General features: G+C 31.5%; 1 protein-coding gene across 2 annotated transcripts in view; it reads right to left on the bottom strand.

Annotated features, from left to right (window-relative positions):
• Window positions 1-22,883, bottom strand: part of LOC130449947 (zinc finger protein castor homolog 1) — a 182,190-nt gene that overhangs the window by 21,284 nt on the left and 138,023 nt on the right. For both annotated transcript variants that reach the window (XM_056788065.1, XM_056788064.1), the window contains exons 6-9: window positions 8,203-8,365; window positions 6,579-6,792; window positions 3,983-4,184; window positions 2,959-3,920 (exon numbers count right to left, since the gene is read on the bottom strand). In XM_056788065.1, coding sequence (XP_056644043.1) covers window positions 2,959-3,920; window positions 3,983-4,184; window positions 6,579-6,792; window positions 8,203-8,365 — 1,541 coding nt within the window. The remainder of the gene's footprint in view (window positions 1-2,958; window positions 3,921-3,982; window positions 4,185-6,578; window positions 6,793-8,202; window positions 8,366-22,883) is intronic.

Consider the following 22,883-nt stretch of genomic DNA (forward strand, 5'->3'; position numbering starts at 1 on the left):
ATAAAAAAATAGAAAAAGGATCCAAAGTAATACAGGACAAATTAAGATGAACGGAGTATAAGAATAAGAATAAAAAAATAGAGAAAGGACACAAAGTAATACAGGATACATTAAGATGATCGGACTATAAGAATTAGAATAAAAAAATAGAAAAAGGATCCAAAGTAATACAGGACAAATTAAGATGATCGGACTATAAGAATTAGAATAAAAAAATAGAAAAAGGATCCAAAGTAATACAGGACAAATTAAGATGAACGGACTATAAGAATTAGAATAAAAAAATAGAAAAAGGATCCAAAGTAATACAGGACAAATTAAGATGAACGGACTATAAGAATAAGAATAAAAAAATAGAGAAAGGACACAAAGTAATACAGGATACATTAAGATGAACGGACTATAAGAATAAGAATAAAAAATAGAGAAAGGACACAAAGTAATACAGGATACATTAAGATGATTGGACTATAAGAATTAGAATAAAAAAATAGAAAAAGGATCCAAAGTAATACAGTACAAATTAAGATGATCGGACTATAAGAATTAGAATAAAAAAATAGAAAAGGATCCAAAGTAATACAGGACAAATTAAGATGAACGGACTATAAGAATTAGAATAAAAAAATAGAGAAAGGACACAAAGTAATACAGGATACATTAAGATGAACGGACTATAAGTATTAGAATAAAAAAATAGAAAAAGGATCCAAAGTAATACAGGACAAATTAAGATGAACGGACTATAAGAATTAGAATAAAAAAATAGAAAAAGGATCCAAAGTAATACAGGACAAATTAAGATGAACGGACTATAAGAATTAGAATAAAAAAAATAGAAAAAGGATCCAAAGTAATACAGGACAAATTAAGATGGAGGGACTATAAGAATTAGAATAAAAAAATAGAAAAAGGATCCAAAGTAATACAGGACAAATTAAGATGATCGGACTATAAGAATTAGAATAAAAAAATAGAAAAAGGATCCAAAGTAATACAGGACAAATTAAGATGAACGGACTATAAGTATTAGAATAAAAAAATAGAAAAAGGATCCAAAGTAATACAGGACAAATTAAGATGAACGGACTATAAGAATTAGAATAAAAAAATAGAAAAAGGATCCAAAGTAATACAGGACAAATTAAGATGAACGGACTATAAGAATTAGAATAAAAAAAATAGAAAAAGGATCCAAAGTAATACAGGACAAATTAAGATGGAGGGACTATAAGAATTAGAATAAAAAAATAGAAAAAAGACACAAAATAATATAGGACAAATTAAGATGAACGGACTATAAGAATTAGAATAAAAAAATAGAAAAAGGATCCAAAGTAATACAGGACAAATTAAGATGGAGGGACTATAAGAATTAGAATAAAAAAATAGAAAAAGGATCCAAAGTAATACAGGATACATTAAGATGAACGGACTATAAGTATTAGAATAAAAAAATAGAAAAAGGATCCAAAGTTATACAGGACAAATTAACATGAACGGACTATAAGAATTAGAATAAGAAAATAGAAAAAGGATCCAAAGTAATACAGGACAAATTAAGATGAACGGACTATAAGAATTAGAATAAAAAAATAGAAAAAGGATCCAAAGTAATACAGGACAAATTAAGATGGAGGGACTATAAGAATTAGAATAAAAAAATAGAAAAAGGATCCAAAGTAATACAGGACAAATTAAGATGAACGGACTATAAGAATTAGAATAAAAAAATAGAAAAAGGATCCAAAGTAATACAGGACAAATTAAGATGAACGGACTATAAGAATTAGAATAAAAAAATAGAGAAAGGACACAAAGTAATACAGGACAAATTAAGATGAACGGACTATAAGAATTAGAATAAAAAATAGAAAAAGGACACAAAGTAATACAGGATACATTAAGATGAACGGACTATAAGTATTAGAATAAAAAAATATAAAAAGGATCCAAAGTAATACAGGACAAATTAAGATGAACGGACTATAAGAATTAGAATAAAAAAATAGAAAAAGGATCCAAAGTAATACAGGACAAATTAAGATGGAGGGACTATAAGAATTAGAATAAAAAAATAGAAAAAGGATCCAAAGTAATACAGGACAAATTAAGATGAACGGACTATAAGAATTAGAATAAAAAAATAGAAAAAGGATCCAAAGTAATATAGGACACATTAAGATGAACGGACTATAAGAATTAGAATAAAAAAATAGAAAAAGGATCCAAAGTTATACAGAACAAATTAACATGAACGGACTATAAGAATTAGAATAAGAAAATAGAAAAAGGATCCAAAGTAATACAGGACAAATTAAGATGAACGGACTATAAGAATTAGAATAAAAAAATAGAAAAAGGATCCAAAGTATTACAGGACACATTAAGATGAACGGACTATAAGAATTAGAATAAAAAAATAGAAAAAAGACACAAAATAATATAGGACAAATTAAGATGAACGGACTATAAGAATTAGAATAAAAAATAGAAAAAGGATCCAAAGTTATATAGGACAAATTAACATGAACGGACTATAAGAATTAGAATAAGAAAATAGAAAAAGGATCCAAAGTAATACAGGACACATTAAGATGAACGGACTATAAGAATTAGAATAAAAAAATAGAAAAAGGATCCAAAGTTATACAGGACAAATTAACATGAACGGACTATAAGAATTAGAATAAGAAAATAGAAAAAGGATCCAACGTAATACAGGACAAATTAAGATGAACGGACTATAAGAATTAGAATGAAAAAGTAACAAACGAAGATATTTAACCAGAAGAGAAAGAAACAAAATAGAATACAGGACAAATTTGATTGAACGGACTATGATAATTGGAAAGAACGCAATTAATATCCTGATAAAGACTTTGTTTGTTATAAATAATCAAAAATTGTAATGAAAAATAACAAAAAAAATCGTTCTTAAACGATTAATGTACTTACGTAATCGTTCCAAACTTCGATGACCCTATTTTTGGGCGGCCGACCTCTTTTCCTGCAGAACATACCGTCGATGCTACTAGACAGATGCGTCATCGTCAGTGGATCTTTAGTTAAACTGAGTTTTTTCGAATATTCGTGCATTTTGTAATGCTCCAAACGCCTAAACGGCTTATCCATAGGCAAAATAACCTCCCTGCAACTTTCCCAATTGCAATGATAATGTTTCTCCTTATCCTGATAAACGCAATTTTCTTCGCAACCTCCATTTTGTACCGTCACCGTCGTAAAATAATTATCGGTGATCGTTTCTTGTTGTTCGTGATTTCTCGCGTGTTCTCTGGCCGATTCTTTCGAATTGAACGCCATTTCGCAATTTTCCACGAAACAATGGAAATGATCCGCGTACATAAATTCGCATTTATCGTTCGGACATTGATTTTCCGGTACGAATTGACAATATTTTCTCCAAAAATCGTCGCTGTTGAACGACACGGCGTCTTCTTGGCCGAAATTCGATTCGTTGGCGCTTAAATCGATCGCCGAAAACGATTCGGATTCTTCGTAACTTACCGGGGAGTTTCGTTCGCTTAAACTCTCCGTATTCGACATGTTCGATTGGTTGTACATGGATAAGTTTAAACTGTCGATTTGGGCCTCGTAGTCTCGAGGGAAATTCATAGGTGGCGCTACGTTACCGTCGGTTAAAGTTTTTAACATACTTTGCGCTAATTTGTATTTTCTGTACGCTAATTCCGAATCTTTACGTTCGTGTTTACGTTTGTGGGAAAATAATTGACCGGAACTGTGTAGGACGTAGCTGCATTGCGGCCGGATGCAGTGGATGTGGTTGCATACTTTCGAAAAACGACAATTATCGAAAGGGCACGATTCGTTTTTCATAAATTTTTTAAAACCGTCCCTGGATAATTGCTCGTCTTTTATATGATAAGATTTATGCTTTTCTGGAAAATAATTATTAATAAAAAAAATTTTTTTTTGTTCGATGTTTAATACTCATACTTACCCATATCACTCTTATTTTTGAAAGTGAATCTACAACCGCTTCTCCTACAATGAAAATGTGTAGTTCTTTGTCCGAAAAACGCGCAGTAACTTGCGCCGCATTCTTCTGTCGCTCGGTACCTTTGGAAACCCTCCTGTATAATTGCCGAATCTTTTCTATGGTAATTAGCGTGCATTTGTACATCCGATGTCGATATATACACCTAAAAATACATTTTTCTTCATAATTAAATCTCAAAATAATTTATTTAAAAAAAATTCGTGATAAAAACACTTAATTGGCGCAGTCAATAGGATTCGTGCGGTCGCCAAGTTCGTCAAATTGCATGTAAACGTCAAGGTTCTTATTTTATTATGTTTTTCCTTATCCATTTCATTATAAATATAATAATAATAATAATAATTATAACAAAAATCAGTCTAATTATATCCAAAAAATAATAACTATAACCGATATAATAATAATCCTTCATTTTCTTCTCGTTTTTTGTCTTTATACAATCGAAAAATTATTCGATTTCAATCAGTTTTTACTTCAAATTAGTTTTCACGACTTTTTTTATCAAAATAGAACAAAAAAATGGCCTAACAAAAAAATATTAACCAAATACGACAAGATCTGGAAATTACGTCCCTTATGAACTTCGTTGAGCAAAGACAGTTCAGTTGGTGGGGGAAGTCAAGTCAAAAGCTCTTCTTCTATCACTACCATGCAGACACACTCTGCTTTCGTTTAAAAAGATAACGGAGCCCTGTTGTTCGTCAGTTAAATCAACGTATTTTCCGACGAGCTGCTCGACGACTTGGGGTTAATTCAAGGCCTGTAGCTGGTCTTTTTGACTCAAATTTAGTTGTCTTAAGTCTTCTTCTGATTTTCCAACAACTCCTCGAGTTTTTGTTAGACTTGAACATCAGTGAGGAACCGATTTCTCAGCGATGTGATTGTGAACATTTTTCTTGCAGGGGTCGACGTTTTTGCTCACGAGTGTAGATTTAATATTTGAGCAAAAACATCAAAGAGAAAAAGAATTAGGAATAAATTGAGTGAGGGAATAGAATATCCGAAATCATATTAATAATAATGAGAAATTTTAATGGCGCAGTCAGTAGGATTATGTTTAAATATTTAATTAGTTAAGTAAAAACGGTTCTTTTTGATTTGGGGATGGTTTTTGTAAGGTTTTTTTGTATTTTTTTTTGTTTTTTGAAAATTTTTTTGTTCAGAACTAAAATACGGACAATTGATACAAACAGAAGAAATTAAAACAAGCGAGAGAAAAATATGTCTTCACGGTTAACGTTTTCCCCTTTTTACACCTTAACGGTAAATTTTCTAAAAAATTACCTCAGATAAAAATTATAGAACATAATATTACCTATCAAAAATGTACCAATACTTTTTTTTCTAAGAGTTACCGTTTGTGAGATACAGGGCTTTAAACAATTGAAAAAGTTGTATTTTCCTTTGTTTGCATATAATCGCTACATGTGTATAAATTATTGAGACATTAATATGAAAATAATTTTTCTTTATTATTAATGTATGTAATTAGTGAAGCTATACGAATATCAGATAGAAATAAATGAAAAGAAAAGAAAGGAAAACCCAGATAAGTTAATTAGAGAATTTTCAGTTGTTTGAAGCACTGTATCTCAAAATCGGTGGATCTTAAGAAAAAAAGTATTGAGACGTTTTTTATAGATAATTTTAAGATCTATAATTTTTATCTAAGGTGAATTTTTGATAAAACTAACCGCTTAGTTGAAAAACTCAAAAAACTTCTGTTACTTTTTTTTCAAGTGAAGAAACGGTACGAAATTCCCAGACTATATATATTGCTATAATGAAATTTTCAAAATTCGGTGAATTCACGCGGCGCTTTTCAGGCGGCGTCTTTCACATTTTTTTTTAATGACAGAATTCGTTTGATGTTGATTTGTATATAATTTTTTAGTAGCAGGCGGTTTATTTACAGTATTTCTTCTATTTATTTATTTTTTGTTTCTTTTTGTTCTAGAACTTTGTAGAATTTTATTTAGGTGTATAAATGATGATAAAAACTGAAAAAAACTTCTGTTACCTTTTTTTCAAGTAAAAAAACGCTACGAAATTTCCAGATTAAATATATTGTTACTATTAAGTTCTCAAAATGATTCCCTAGGCCGACCCTGTCTAGCTATTATGAAATTTTGATTATTCGACGAATTCGCCCGGCGCTTTTTGGCGGCGTCTTCCACATCTTTTTTTAAAATTACGGAACTCGTTTTATGTTATTTGTATAGAATTTTTTAGTAGCATGCGGTTTATTTACAGTATTTCTTCTATTTATTTATTTTTTTTGTTTCTTTTTGTTCTAGAACTTTGTAGAATTTTATTTAGGTGTATAAATGATTTGTGTAAACACAGTTAGTTTAGTGTATCCGTTTCTATTTTCGATTAAAGATTTTAAAAAGGTTTTTATTATACGAGAGTTGTACCAAAAGTCGAAAATTATTACGAGGGGTAACTTTATAGCGTGGTGGCGATCAAGATTGGATCTTAGCACGTTTTTAGTTTACTTTTTGGTATGATATTCGTGAAATGAATCGTTACTGACCTTATCACATCCTTCTTTTATGCAGTGGTAGTGTGTTTGTTTTTTGTTGTGGGTACAATTTGCGAACTTGTCTCCGCAATCGTCTAACGGGCTGTATCTCATGAACCCGTGCTGTAGGGATTCGTCTCGTTTTTTGTGCCATTTGAAATGACGAATCATCTCCTCTTTTTTTATAAATACCCTCGAATTGCAGTCCAAACAATGAAAATGTTCTCTGGAAACGAGATGAAAAAAAAACGAAAGATCGTATTAAATTAAAATAATTTATATAGTACAGGAAATTTAGGCAATTTTGAGCTAAAACCTTAAATTAAATTGGGCAGATCTGATTTTGTAGATTTTTAGAGGTTTTGGGAAACTGAAAAGTCTAACAATTCTTGACAAAACTACGAAATTTTGGGAGCTGAAACTGAAAATGATTTTGAATCGTGAATAACTCGAAAACTACGCAAAATTCGAAAAAAACTGTAGGAACCAAAACTGTAGAGCACAAAATTGTCTATAAAAAAGTATTCTAGGTATTTGTTCCTAACCCCAAAGTTTTCTCCTTAAAATGGGTTTATACACCCAAAAATATTTTTAATCGCGAATAACTCGAAAACTACGTAAAATTCGAAAAAAAGTGTAGGAACTAAAACTGTAGAGCACAAAATTCTCTACAAAAAAGTTTTCTTGGTATTAGTTCCTAACCTCAAAATTTCCATTATAAAATGGGTTTGAACATTCAAAAATTCGAAAATGATTAGTTTTTAGAGATTTAGAGAAGTTTCCAAGTACCCCAAAAAATGACAAAAGACCTCATTTATAGAAAATTTAGTGCTCTACATTTTTTGTTCGGGCAGTTTTTATCGAATTCCTCTTAGAAAATTATTAGCGCCCAATTTAATTTCGAGTTGATTCCAATTTTACCTGTACTATTTAAATCATCCTTTGAGGGGTCGGAAATTTCAAAATAAGCTCAGTTTTGTTATGATTGAAAAAGCAAGCAAGATTTTACCAATACTTAATTTATAAAGTTTTTCATTGATTTTGAAAAAATATTTTGAAGTTTCCCAAAAAAATTTCGAGTTATTTAAGATTGAAGGAATTCTAAAGAAACAACCATCCTTCAATGGACAATAATTTAGTCCTTAATGGGTATATTGTAAACAGTTTACATCAAAAATTAAGTTATACGAGGGTTGATATGTAAGTTTTGCGTGTGTTTGAACCAACTGTCGATTTTAATCGACCTTCACGAAATCCATTCTGTAGCGAATTACAGCACGATTGAATTCGGCAAACCAGTGAAACACAATTGTTTCAGATGGTGCTTCGTCACCAAAAATCGAAGCGAGTTGATCGAGGCATTTCTGTTGGTTTAATCCACGTCGAAAGTCATAGAAAATTTCTTACTATCGAATAGCCCTCGTATGACAACACGTTCTAAGTATATTTACCATTAAAAGTGTCACACTTGAATGTTGTTTCAGATTTAGTATCAGCTTTCTCGGTGTCGTTTCTGATCCACCAACTTTCCCGTATCCCCCCGTATTAATATCATATTTCCGTTCGAAAATTTGTCAAAAGTACGATTTTTTTTCATTCTATTTACAATGTAAAGAATAAATTTTGAAAAACTGACCTGTAATTTAGATCTTTACAGTATGTGCTTCCGCATTCCAAAGAAGACGAGAATTTCTTGACGTATTTAGAATAGTCCATTTGACTGGTTGTTTTATTTAAAAGTTGATTCGACGCTAGAGGTTCTCTAGGCGTTGTTGGTGCCAAAGATTGCGCCATCATTGCTGCGAAACAAAAAAAAATAAGAAAATACCCTACACGATTATATTTTAAAGATATGGCAACGTGAATTTATTTTTCTTGTGCTAGAATTCGATCGTTTTCTATATAGTTCAGTCAGTTTTTCATAAAAGAATCAACTAACGTGATAATTATGAGTAATCAGCTGATTTTTGATATATCTTTTGTAAAAGTTATGTCAAAAATATTAGTAATCACATATTTTTTCAAATTGATTTAAAAGTTCTACTATAACCTATAATATAAGTAGCTAACCCTGCATAATGGATGACAAAGCATAGAAAACAAGATGGTTGACACATATCACTTACATGGAAACACAGAACATACGACAAACAAGATGGCTTGTGATATACGTGGTGACAATTGACATATAACAGATGATTTTATTCTTATTAGAAATTTTGTAAAAATATTTTTTGTGTCTTGTTCACACAGCTTGGGAATTAATGTTTTTATATCAGAAACTATAACTCTAATAAAAATATATCTTAGTTTTCAATAGGTAATTTTATGATTTACAATTTTTGTCTGAGGTAATTTTTCGATAAAATTTAGCGTTTGGCTGAAAAACTCATTTTTGTAAACTTTGACCTTGAATAAAATTTTTTTCAAGCACGGAATCGATAAGGAGTCTTTAGTTTATTATTAGTGCTCTAAACACTCCTACCAATTTTTAGTTCCAAACGAATTTTTATGCCTTATGTGTAATTTCACCAGACTATTAATAGTCCAGTCAAGGTGGTTCGGAAATGTTGAAACCACACGGAACGATATCAATTGCATTTTTGAGTGCACAAGTATTAACTACTCACAAGTATTATAAAAATTTAATATTTTTCAAATACATCTTCTTTTTCATACGTTTCCACAAGTTTTTAACTTTTTTGATTATTTTAATTAGTATATTTCATAAACTACGACTATTAGAAAAAAAGCATCCAAACGTTTTTTATAGATAATTTTATGATCTACAATTTTTGTCTGAGGTAATTTTTCGATAAAACTCAGCGTTCGATTGAAAAACGTGAAAAACTCATTTTTATAACCTTTGACCTTAAATAAAATTTTTTTCAACTACGGAATCGATAAGGACTCTTCAGTTTATTAACATAATGGTGATCTGAAGATTCCCACCAATTTTTAGCCCCCATACGAATTTTTATGCTCTTGTTATATAAGTTCACCAGACTATTGATAGTCCAGTGAAACTGGTTGAGTTGAAATCAAAGCGAAGAATGCCAATTGCATTTTTAAGTGTGAATTTCGAAGGTAATTAGATACAATTATAAAAAAAAATTCAGCATTTTCCACATAAATCTTCTTTTTCAAACGTTTCGACAAGTTTTTAACTTTTTTGATTATTTTAATTACTATAACTCATAAACTATGACTATTAGAAAAAAAGCATCCAAACGTTTTTTATAGATAATTTTATGATCTACAATTTTTGTCTGAGGTAATTTTTCGATAAAGCTCAGCGTTCGATTGAAAAACGTGAAAAACTCATTTTTATAACCTTTGACCTTAAATAAAATTTTTTTCAACTACGGAATCGATAAGGACTCTTCAGTTTATTAACATAATGGTGATCTGAAGATTCCCACCAATTTTTAGCCCCCATACGAATTTTTATGCACTTGTTGTATAATTTCACCAGACTATTAATAGTCCAGTCAAACTGGCTAGGAAATCGTGAAATCATACCTAAGGTTGCCAACTGTACTTTGACCTCAGGTATTCGAATTTGTAGATCATTACAGAACAAAAATAAAATAAAGTTTTGAAGGGTTTGAATATTGAAACAATGTAGTCGAATCTTAAGGTCTTGGGGGCTAACCTTTAATTAACATATGATAATAATTAAGTTTATTTTTTTTTTTGCCTTATCCCGTTCACTAGGTACGCCCGTGTCGATAAATCGTAAATAATAAAGTAAAAACAGTTGAATAACAAAGTAAGTGAGCGAGTTTATGAAATTTTATGAATAATAAAAAGAGAAGACCTAAATTGGTTAAATTGGTGTTCAATTGTCGTGAGACTACGGGTCGACTATGATTTCATTGGATTCAATTTGTAGTGATTATCATCAACTACTTGCATATGGAAAAAAAAGGGAGACAGCGACACTATTTGACGTTCATACGTACTTACGTATTAAATATGTATACGCAGTACGTCGAAAGGTTAGATTTAATATTTCCTTTTTTAAACCAATGTTTGTACATCAAAATCAATTTAGAAACACCAGCGTTGGAATTACTAAATAACAATTTAATGGAACTTTACGGTTTACACTCTATTTAAGCGTTTCCTCTAATTTTCGTCATGTTTTTAACGTCATCTGTCAATATTTTTACAAATAAAAAAACCAAACTTGAGTATTACAGACTATAATAGACTTTAATCAATTTTCCAATAATTCAATATTAAATTACATCTTCAATTTGAAGACGTTAACCGACCTTTATGTCGATATTAACATCCCCAACGACTAGTTTCGACGTTATTACGTCTCTTCAGGGTGGTATAACAACTCTAGCTAGGATTTGAGTCTCGAACTGTCAAAACTGCGAAACACTGATCAGGTAGAAATGAAATATGTAAAATATATCAAAATACTGGATTTCTACTATTCACCTGTGGAATAATTTTCGGTTTCAAGCCCGAACGGGAGTTGTACCACTCTGATGAGACGTAATAACGTCGAAACTAGTCAGTGGTTACAAACATTTTGTAAAACGATCGCGATAAAATTTTTTGGAATTGTAATTAAAAAGATATTCCAAAACTAGCGATATTTTTCGATTTTTCTGGTAATGTAAAAAATATAACTAAAATAATTCAAATTCATTCTGTATATATATGTTTTCAATAACGTAAAGTATCTAATAGATTTCATAAAAAAGAAGAATTATTTATAAGTAATAGAAAGTTTTATGTTAGAAAACAGTATTTCTTTTTTCTCTTCCACACTGTATATATTTTTTAAATCCATCTTTTCATTCACAATTTCTTTTGTTAAATTATCTTCTTTTTAGTAACAACTCCTCTAGCGAGGTCAACGATTTCCTTGCTTGATGGATGTCTACGTGTTTCTAAATGATATTCGGAGATTTTAATTTCTAAAAGACCCATTTTAAACCATACGCAACATACACACTTGTACAAATAATGTGTTTCCAGCACAATCATTCTCTCTTTCTCTATCGATGAATCCGACCCTTTTTATTCTTTCCATACGGTTGATTTTCGTTTAATTTTCGTTTTTTGACCCTTCAGATGCTTAAATAAACATCTGGACTACTCGTCATTACCGAATATTAGTTGACGGGTTACGTCATCTTTCAAATAAATCAGATTTTTTTTTTACTTTTGTTTACTAACGACGTATATGTTTTTTATTAATTTGAGAAAGTTTTTGTTGTCGTTTTAATATTTATCACGTGAAAATATTATAAGAAAATAATTTTTTATTAAAAACAACATACTAATTACCTCAAGAAAGTCTACCAAAATGATTTAAAGCATCTCAAAGATAAATGACTTGACATATTGTAAAGAAATGCACTAGACCTCATTAAATTTGACTTGAAATGTCATAAAACCATTCATGGTTGCCGTTTGACGTATCCGTCCGTCATTGCTGACTTTCAATAAGAACAATCAGTACACGCGTCAAAAAGAAGAACGAAATTTTTAGGTTAGGTTAGGTTTTAGGTTAATGTCAAGTTTATGAATCAATAAACGTCAAACGTCACCAGCGAACAGCAACAACAAACGGGCAGTACAGTTTATGAATTGACCTTAAGACTTGCTAATGACTCATTGACTGTTAATCGCAACATTAATATAGATCGCTTTAAATAATTATTTCAAAATAAATAATTTTCTATAAGAGAATTTGTCAATAAAAAAACGCCCTAGCACTCAATCTCTCCAGTAAGTTGGATTTGTCGAACCGTTGGTGATGTTCATACTGAACACAGTATGTACACTACCCCAACAATCACAATTACACTGTCTGCGCGCGTTTCGACGAGACTGAAGACTGTTTACACCACAACTACACCAACACTCACAATTACACTGTCTGACGTGCGTTTCGACGAGACTGAAGACTGTTTACACCACAACAACCCCAACACTCACAATTACACTGTCTGACGTGCGTTTCGACGAGACTGAAGACTGTTTACACCACAACTACACCAACACTCACAATTATATTGTCTGGCACGCGTTTCGACGAGACTGAAGACTGTTTACACCACAGCTATCCTAATACTCACAATTATATTGTCTGACGTGCGTTTCGACGAGATTGAAGCATGTTTACATCACAACAACCCCAACACTCACAATTACAATGTCTGACGCGCGTTTCGACGAGGCTGAAGACTGTTTACACAACAACTACCCCAACACTCACAATTACACTGTCTGACGTGCGTTTCGACGAGACTGAAGACTGTTTACACCACAGCTATCCTAATACTCACAATTATATTGTCTGACGTGCGTTTCGACGAGATTGAAGCATGTTTACATCACAACAACCCCAACACTCACAATTACAATGTCTGACGCGCGTTTCGACGAGGCTGAAGACTGTTTACACAACAACTACCCCAACACTCACAATTACACTGTCTGACGTGCGTTTCGACGAGACTGAAGACTGTTTACACCACAGCTATCCTAATACTCACAATTATATTGTCTGACGTGCGTTTCGACGAGATTGAAGCATGTTTACATCACAACAACCCCAACACTCACAATTACAATGTCTGACGTGCGTTTCGACGAGATTGAAGACTGTTTACACCTCCACCACACCGACACTCACAATTACATTGTCTGACGGCCTCAGTGACAATGAGTTTTCGCTCAAAAAAATTTGGGAATCATTATCGACGGCGAGTATTATTTCTAGGAATAGCTCGAGATTATCAAGAGGTTGATGATACTAGATAGTCTTCAAATTACTCAGAAGTACCTGACCCAACAAAAATTTTCGAAAAAATCTATTTATTTTTCAAAAGAATCTCCTTTTAGCTCCAAACTCTTCATTGTTGAAAAATATTTGACCACCGATCCATTTTCTCAAGTTTGGAAATAGAAAATATTCCGATGGGGCCAAATCTGGCGAATAGGGTGCAGGGTGCATAAGGTAGCAATTCAATACTTTTAACATGTTTCTATTGGTTACTGCAGTTATGACGTAGAAAGTAAGTAAATATCGAAACGTGGTCGCCGCGTGTCGCGTTTTAAACGCCATTTTGTTATTGTTCGTGGAGGAAATTGGTTGTTTAGTGCAATCCGTGTTTTTGTAAGGGTTTCAAAGACTATTCTAATCGAAATGATTGTCAAAATAGGTTTATCGAAGCAAAATCGCACAATCTACTTAAGGTAGATGCATTCTTGGTTGATACGTTCTTTGTTAATAATCAATTATTTACTTTCTTTCTGACAATTGAATTCTAACAACTATATTTAAACTGTATTTACTTTTAACTTCGCTTGAATCTGTTTACTTACTTTCTACGTCACACAACGTCACATTCAGTTGTTTTGGCGCATCATTTAGGTATTTATTTTGTGATGAACTAATAGACCGTTTAAAAAAAATTAAAAAATAGTGTGTGATTAAGAAAGATATACTAAACGTAGTTAAGGTATAAAAAAAAGTATGCAAGGACCCTATTTTCTATTAAAATAGGAAATCGAAATTGATTTCATATAATTCGCTATCGAAAGTGACATTTGACATTAGGAAACGTCAAATTTCTTATAACCTTCATATGTCAGTCATGAAAAGTAATTATGTAAAAACTTTTTGTCTTTTTTGACCAAAAAAATCGACATTGTATGTAAAAATATACCGTTATTTATCTTGGAAATCAGTCTTTTTCAATCGGAAACTCTCATTTACTTTTGGAAATTGTATTTCAACGTTAATTTTATCAACAAGTAGTTGAAATCTAATCCAAATAAAAATAAGTTTCCTCAAAAAAAACCTCTACTCAATATGATATATTATACAAATTATGTTCAACTAGAATATCTATAAACTAAAAAAAAGGTCTCAGTGCTAATTTTCGTTGTTGTGCGACGATTCGGCCTACTTCAACTCGTCGCGAGATTTACCAAAAAAAAATAAAAATTAATGCTCTCGGTAATATTTTGCAGTAGTTGCCAGAAATACTGTCTGGGAATTGTAGTCGACCAAATGAAATAAAATAAAGAAAACGTTTGTTCTAATTGCGTTCGAAAATAGATTTCTATTTCCAAGAAAATGCAATTGCCTCGTACATACTTCACTTTAATTTACTTCCAAGTGTTTGTATCAAATCGACAAATACGCAACAATTCATATACGAGGAACATTAAAAAAATTAGTATAGAAAAGCTCGGAAAATACAAAAAAAAAAACAATTGGCAAATGATTGTGCATTTTTTTCGCATTGTACAGTATTGAGCAATTAAGTGAATCCCCTAAAGGGGGAGATGCGGCTCAATAAGGGTATAAAAAACTATTATAGAGGTGGATGAGTTTAGTTCTTTGGACACTGAAAAACAGTCTCAGCGACGTACCAAAAATCAATTATTAATTTTTCTTTAAAATGATAATAACAACTACATTTATAATTTATATAAATTACATCATCATCGCCTTTATTTTCCAAACATGGTGCCAACAATCATTAGAATCTAATAAAAATTATGATTCATTAGATCGGTTATTGATGATAATGAAAAAAAAATTGACGCGTCATTGAATTTTTACAAGGGGATCCAAAAACGTAAATACATGAATTTAAGCAAGAATAATATATAGGGTGTTTTTATGCCTTTATTTTTAGAATACTGGGTAGTAATTTTGATTATTTTCTTTATTTAACAACCCAAAAAGATCTAAAAGACTTTTTAGTTCAACGTTTCTGTTGTAAAGTCAATTAGCAACGTGACTGATAGTCCAAACCCTCTCGATCTAAATGTCTGGTTCAGTCATGTCAAAAATACGGCCCTGGCCCGTATCAATAAGGCCCGCGATCGAAATGCGTCACAAAAAGAAGAATCATGTTTTTTAAGAGCTTTTAAATTTCATTAGATTCAAGAGCCATCTCTTATCAGTAAGCGGAGTTATCCTATTATTTTAGATAGAATCTTCGCGCCTCGAGTCTAGATTAGAACCTTCCTTAACTATATAAAACGAGTGCGTCAGCGCGACGTGAGTCAGTTGAGTCGAGTAATCGAAGCAATACGGTTGGCTAAGTTGGATTGTTAGATTTTCGTTTACAAGTTCTAATACTGCTTCTAGACCGTCGGTATGGTATTTTTTGAAACTTAATTCCTCAAAATTTCGTAATAATATGCTTGACATTTAAATTCACTTGATTATTTTTTTTCACAGACGTTATAGTCCCAAGATTATCTTTAAATTATTATTTCCTCATTTAATTTTGTCTCATTTGTATAAAAAGATCGTTGAACGGTGCAAAATAAGCAAACGAAATTCACATTCAATAAACGCCGTTGGTGGTGGTGTCTTCAGTCTCGTCGAAAAGCGCGTCAGACAGTGTAATTATGTGTAATTGTGTGTGAGGTGTAGTGGTGGTGTAAACAGTCTTCAGTCTCGTCGAAACGCGCGTCAGACAATGTAATTGTGAGAGTTGGGGTAGTTGTGGTGTAAACAGTCTTCAGTCTCGTCGAAACGCGCGTGGGACTGTAATTGTGTGTAATTGGGTAGTGGTGGTGTAAATAGACTTCAGTCTCGTCGAAGCTCGCGTCAGAGAGTGTAATTGTGTGTGATGGTGTAGTGGTGGTGTAAACAGTCTTCAGTATCGTCGAAACGCGCGTCAGATAGTGTAATTGTGTAGTGGTGGTGTAAAAAGTCTTCAGTCTCGTCGAAACGCGCGTCAGACAGTTTAATTGTATGTAATTGTGTGTGATGGTGTAGTGGTGGTATAAACAGTCTTCAGTCTCGTCGAAACGCGCGTCAGTCAGTGTAATTGTGTGTGTTGGTGTAGGGATAGTGTATACAGTGTGTTCATTAGAAATATCACTACCGGTTCCAGAATTTCCAGCTTAATTCATGTTTTGATTTATTGAAAGTTACATCACGAATCTCTACAATTTCCACACCGTTTTCAGATTTCCTAATATGATCATTATATGGTTTAAATAATAATTTTGGGTAGTGAAAATCAAACGTGGCCGTGTCAGCGATAACCAGCGACATCAACAAATTGTTTGGCCATTCCCAATTCTTACAAACGATTTCCTCAGATCTTCATTTTGTTCATAAAACTTTTACGTCGTTTGTTTTCTTTTAGATTTTCTATATATATAATTAAACAACAAATAGAGATTTATGACATTTGACAGTTGCCGTTTATCACATTTGACAGCTGCCATTTATGACATTTGACAGCTGCCATTTATGACTTTTGACAGAAATTAACAATAACATTTACAGTCAACGCCTACTTTATTTGCTAAGTTGTCTAAGCTGTTAATCGATAGCCATTCAGATAATGTTTTTAAATAGATGTATTAATTATATTATTTATATATTGTAATTATAAGAAGCGGGAAATTCAAAATTTAATTGAATTAACGGATAGAACAAATCGCATCTAGCGGAATAGATGGATCTATTTTAATCTGAAAAGACCCGTTAGAATTTTTGGATCAAATAGATTTTCTCAAGTGCGTTGTGTCTGTAGCCAAAAATTTAACATTTGGAATCAACGAAAAAATTTCCCCTTTTAACTTGGCTCAATCGTCAGATATGCTGCAATTAGAATTTAAACGTCGGAATATAAAAACAAATCGATGATCGAACTTACGGACCGCAAAATAAAATTAAAATTAATCGGGAAAAGGTTATTTTGAGAACAGGACAGGCCTAAGTTTATTTCAACAGGATATTTATTTCGTTCGAAAAAAAATGCTTACGTAACAAGTTTTAGTTTTATTAAAAAATATTCACGGGATTTATAAAAAAATACTATTACAAATAAAATTTATTCCTAAACGATTTTCACCGTCTAGCGCTTTTTAAACAATTTTTTAAATATTTCTTAAAGTATTGATTTTAGAGAAAAAAGTTTTAGACAAAAAATGAGCCTCTTAAAGAGCTCTACAATAAAAAAAACTATACAAACCCTTGCGGACAGTTTTGTTTGATCTACCATCAGCTACAACTAAATATTAAATTATAAAACGTAAATAGACGAGTTAAATGTACCTGCCTGTAAGGGTGTTTGGTTTAAACAGGCTACCAGATGTAAACTGAACCAAATTTAATTTTTGATAACAAGAATAATTATTATAACTCGTTAACTTGGTGCAATTGAATACTGAATTATAAAACGTAAAAAGACGAGTGAAACGTACCTTACTGTAAAGGCGTTTGGTTTAAACAGGCTACCAGATATAAATTGAACCCTTTTTGTACTCCACTGGTTTTTTTTAAACTAGAGTCATTATTTAATTGAATTATGAAGGATTGTAAAGAGGCTTTTATGAAAACATGTTCAACACAGTTTTTGCAAATCTCTTGAAGGTGTTCTGGCAGAAATTTCTCATATTACGAGTTCTACAACCTTTTTATTCGGTTCTGGAGATTCAATGGGCGACTGGCCCAGATGGAATACCATCAATCGTATCAAATGATTCGTAGTCGAATTGACAAGTCCGTTATGGAAACTCTTTTCTCTATCGTATGAAAGAGGTCATTTCCTTGTGGATTGGGAAGTTTATCGGGTTCAACCTATACCAAAAAAGAGAGAAGGACGGTTCTTAATAATTACTGCTTTAGTTCCAGCTATTGCAAAGGTCATGGAGAACGTAGATAACCAGGAACTTCTTGGTTGATGACAGTAAGGTTAAGACTGAAACTATAGAAAAATATGAGGGATATTTTTGGATAAATTGAGATAGTATGTAAATTTTTCAAAAAACGATCCATCAAGGTCACTATCGATGGACATACCTCAGAAATCGTTAACATTTCCAAAGAATTTTGATGTTGTGATTCCTGTTCGTGACATTTAAAGTTGATGGTGTGCTTACCATTCGAACCAGGCCAAAACCATGCTGAAGGTTTGTTCAACGTTGCCAAATAAGTATCTATCTATATCTATAACTAGCTTGTGATAGAAACAAAAAGGACTGAAATCGCACAAATAGTTTTGGAGTTATATCGAAAAATGTGCCAAAAAATGGATTTTACGATAATTTGGGGTATTCCACATAATGTCATAGTGATTTTTGGTGACATTATAAAAGTTTTATGCATGTATGTCATAGTTAATATAACTAGCTTGTGAAAGAAAGAGAAAGGACTGAAATCGCACGAATAATTTTGGAGTTATATCGAAAAACGTGCAAAAAAGTGGATTTTACGATAATTTGGGTTATTTCACATGATGTCATGGTGATTTTTGGTGACATTAATGAAACTTTTATGCATGTATGTCATAGTTTATATAACTAGCTTGTGAAAGAAAAAAAAGGACTGAAATCGCACGTATAATGTTGGAGTTATATCGAAAAATGTGCCAAAAAAGTGGATTTTATGATAATTTGGGGTATTCCACATAATGTCATAGTGATTTTTGGTGACATTATAAAAGTTTTATGCATGTATGTCATAGTTTATATAACTAGCTTATGAAAGAAAAAGAAAGGACTGAAATCGCACAAATAGTTTTTGAGTTATATCGAAAAAAGTGCCAAAAAAGTGGATTTTACGATAATTTGGGGTATTCCACATAATGTCATAGTGATTTTTGGTGACATTATAAAAGTTTTATGCATGTATGTCATAGTTTATATAACTAACTTCTGAAAGAAAAAAAAAGGACTGAAATCGCACAAATAATTTTGGAGTTATATCGAAAAATGTGCCAAAAACGTGGATTTTACGATAATTTGGGTTATTTCACATGATGTGATGGTGATTTTTGGTGACATTATGAAACTTTTATGCATGTATGTCATAGTTTATATAACTAGCTTATGAAAGAAAAAGAAAGGACTGAAATCGCACAAATAGTTTTTGAGTTATATCGAAAAATGTGCCAAAAAAGTGGATTTTACGATAATTTGGGGTATTCCACATAATGTCATAGTGATTTTTGGTGACATTATAAAAGTTTTATGCATGTATGTCATAGTTTATATAACTAACTTCTGAAAGAAAAAAAAGGACTGAAATCGCACAAATAATTTTGGAGTTATATCGAAAAATGTGCCAAAAAAGTGGATTTTACGATAATTTGGGTTATTTCACATGATGTGATGGTGATTTTTGGTGACATTATGAAACTTTTATGCATGTATGTCATAGTTTATATAACTAACTTCTGAAAGAAAAAAAAGGACTGAAATCGCACAAATAGTTTTGGAGTTATATCGAAAAATGTGCCAAAAAATGGATTTTACGATAATTTGGGGTATTCCACATAATGTCATAGTGATTTTTGGTGACATTATAAAAGTTTTATGCATGTATGTCATAGTTAATATAACTAGCTTGTGAAAGAAAGAGAAAGGACTGAAATCGCACGAATAATTTTGGAGTTATATCGAAAAACGTGCAAAAAAGTGGATTTTACGATAATTTGGGTTATTTCACATGATGTCATGGTGATTTTTGGTGACATTAATGAAACTTTTATGCATGTATGTCATAGTTTATATAACTAGCTTGTGAAAGAAAAAAAAGGACTGAAATCGCACGTATAATGTTGGAGTTATATCGAAAAATGTGCCAAAAAAGTGGATTTTATGATAATTTGGGGTATTCCACATAATGTCATAGTGATTTTTGGTGACATTATGAAACTTTTATGCATGTATGTCATAGTTTATATAACTAGCTTATGAAAGAAAAAGAAAGGACTGAAATCGCACAAATAGTTTTTGAGTTATATCGAAAAATGTGCCAAAAAAGTGGATTTTACGATAATTTGGGGTATTCCACATAATGTCATAGTGATTTTTGGTGACATTATAAAAGTTTTATGCATGTATGTCATAGTTTATATAACTAACTTCTGAAAGAAAAAAAAGGACTGAAATCGCACAAATAATTTTGGAGTTATATCGAAAAATGTGCCAAAAAAGTGGATTTTACGATAATTTGGGTTATTTCACATGATGTGATGGTGATTTTTGGTGACATTATGAAACTTTTATGCATGTATGTCATAGTTTATATAACTAGCTTATGAAAGAAAAAGAAAGGACTGAAATCGCACAAATAGTTTTTGAGTTATATCGAAAAATGTGCCAAAAAAGTGGATTTTACGATAATTTGGGGTATTCCACATAATGTCATAGTGATTTTTGGTGACATTATAAAAGTTTTATGCATGTATGTCATAGTTTATATAACTAACTTCTGAAAGAAAAAAAAGGACTGAAATCGCATGAATAGTTTTGGAGTTATATCAAAAAATGTACCAGAAAAGCCTTTACCTTTCGAACCAGGCCAAAACCACGCTGATAGTTTGTCCAATGCTGCTAAAGTATATTTTCGAAATGACACCAATTTTTCGATTATGCCCTTTCAGTTAACACATATCGTTTTCTAAAATATTTCACGGTCTTATCATGGTTTAGTTGGATTGGATGGATAAATAAGATATAAAAACCAATATTTCAGTGAAAAATTTTCAAAATTTGTTCACTATAGTTTAATTAAACAATTTTTGTTTTTTTCTGTTGTGAATTTAATATAAAAATACGTTAAAAAAACTAATAGAAACGGATGTTTGGTTAAATGGATCCATTTTAAACCAGAAACGTTCATGTACCATAAAATGAATTTTAATATCTCTGTTATTCTATTTACGTTATTTAAAAATAAAAATTTTTCACTTCCACAAGAAACTTGGAATAGCTAACATTCCACATTAAACTAAAAAAATAACAAGTTAATTAATATTCGTTCGAATTTGTACTCAAAAACTCATTTATACAAAGCTCTCTAGGGTTTTTCGAAAAGTTGATTATCCAAAACATTTAACCACAACGAAAGTAGGAAATTTTCAAAATTCTAAATAAAATAAATTTTTTTTTCAACTTGTATAGTTCGATGCAACCTTAGGCGACGGCTACCGCCGTTTTGAAGACCGATTTCTTGGTGCTCGATATGATTTAAATCTAGTCCACGGAATTTGCGGTACGTCTTGAGTCGAGATGAAGTTTTCGTCGATGGAATTAGGAACGACATGATCATCGCTCCATCGCTAGTTTCAATAAGAACCAAAACCATCCAGGAACGTCCTCCAAATCTCCTCCTCCTCCACGTAACTAACACCGCGTGAATCTTTCTTCAGGTTCTCCGTAAACTCGACCTCTTCTATTCAATTACATTCATTTATAGCCTCAGAAGAGAATTTAGCCTCAAGGATCGTCGTTATAATTAACGTGTTCCGAGGTATATCGTAGACAGGGCGCTCGGTGGGGTTGAGGTTAACCTGGTGCATCTCTTTCGTCCTGAACAGCGTCTTCAAAGGTCGAAGATCGTTTGAATAACTTCATCACTTGTTGATGGTTGACTGATAGTGATGAGTTTGATACAAAACTTTTTATAAGTATCCTTGAAATATTCCTAATTAGCACACAAGCATAAAAAGGGTTGTTAACGATAATCCCTTTCAAGTTTATTCAATTCTCTTGTATTTTATTTTTGTAGGTCCCTCGTATGTATATAATATCATAGTAAATATTTCGAATTGGAAAATTTTAATGAGAAAATAGTTAATAGTGATTCGGTAATTTATTTTTCTTAAAAATAAACTTTAAGGAATGTTAATTATAATAAAGCTAAAATCTGTTTTTATTGAAGGATATTTTGAGGAAAAGTGTTGAGGATCTGTTGGTTAATATGCAAAGGTTGAAATTCCAAAATTTCGATGATCTTTTCGTAATAAATATTTCGAAAAATTACTTTTTATTTATGAGAAATTTTTTCATGTAAATATGGTCTAATTTTATATGATTATGTATGGATGCCACACCACATGTTTCTATTTCCATCAATTCCACATCAATAGATAATTAATTTCCTTGAAGAAACCGATTAATTAGTAGTGGTTAACAAAAAAACGCAATTTCACGCGGGAAGAAACAAGTTTTTTTCCCCGCTATTAATTCGTCAATCAGCGAGAATATTTTTAGAAAAAACTTGTACAATTCAAGACAATTTGTTCATCGATTATTTAGATACTTAGTTTTACGTATAGGGTAAATCGAAATTGAGGTAAATATACAGTGTGTGTCGAAATATATAGGGTCTGACGCGGAAATTTGATTTGATTAAAAATGATGGCGGATATAGTTGGCAATCTGAAGTTGTTAGTTTTAGATGGAGTTGAAATACAGGATGTTTTAGAACTTGATACTGGAATGAGACATATAGTTTTGGAGTTATGTCAACAATGTGCCAAAAAAGTGTTTTTTACGACAATTAGAGGT

The sequence above is a fragment of the Diorhabda sublineata genome, chromosome 10 (assembly GCF_026230105.1).
Source record: "Diorhabda sublineata isolate icDioSubl1.1 chromosome 10, icDioSubl1.1, whole genome shotgun sequence".
Classification (NCBI taxonomy): Eukaryota; Metazoa; Arthropoda; class Insecta; order Coleoptera; family Chrysomelidae; genus Diorhabda; species Diorhabda sublineata.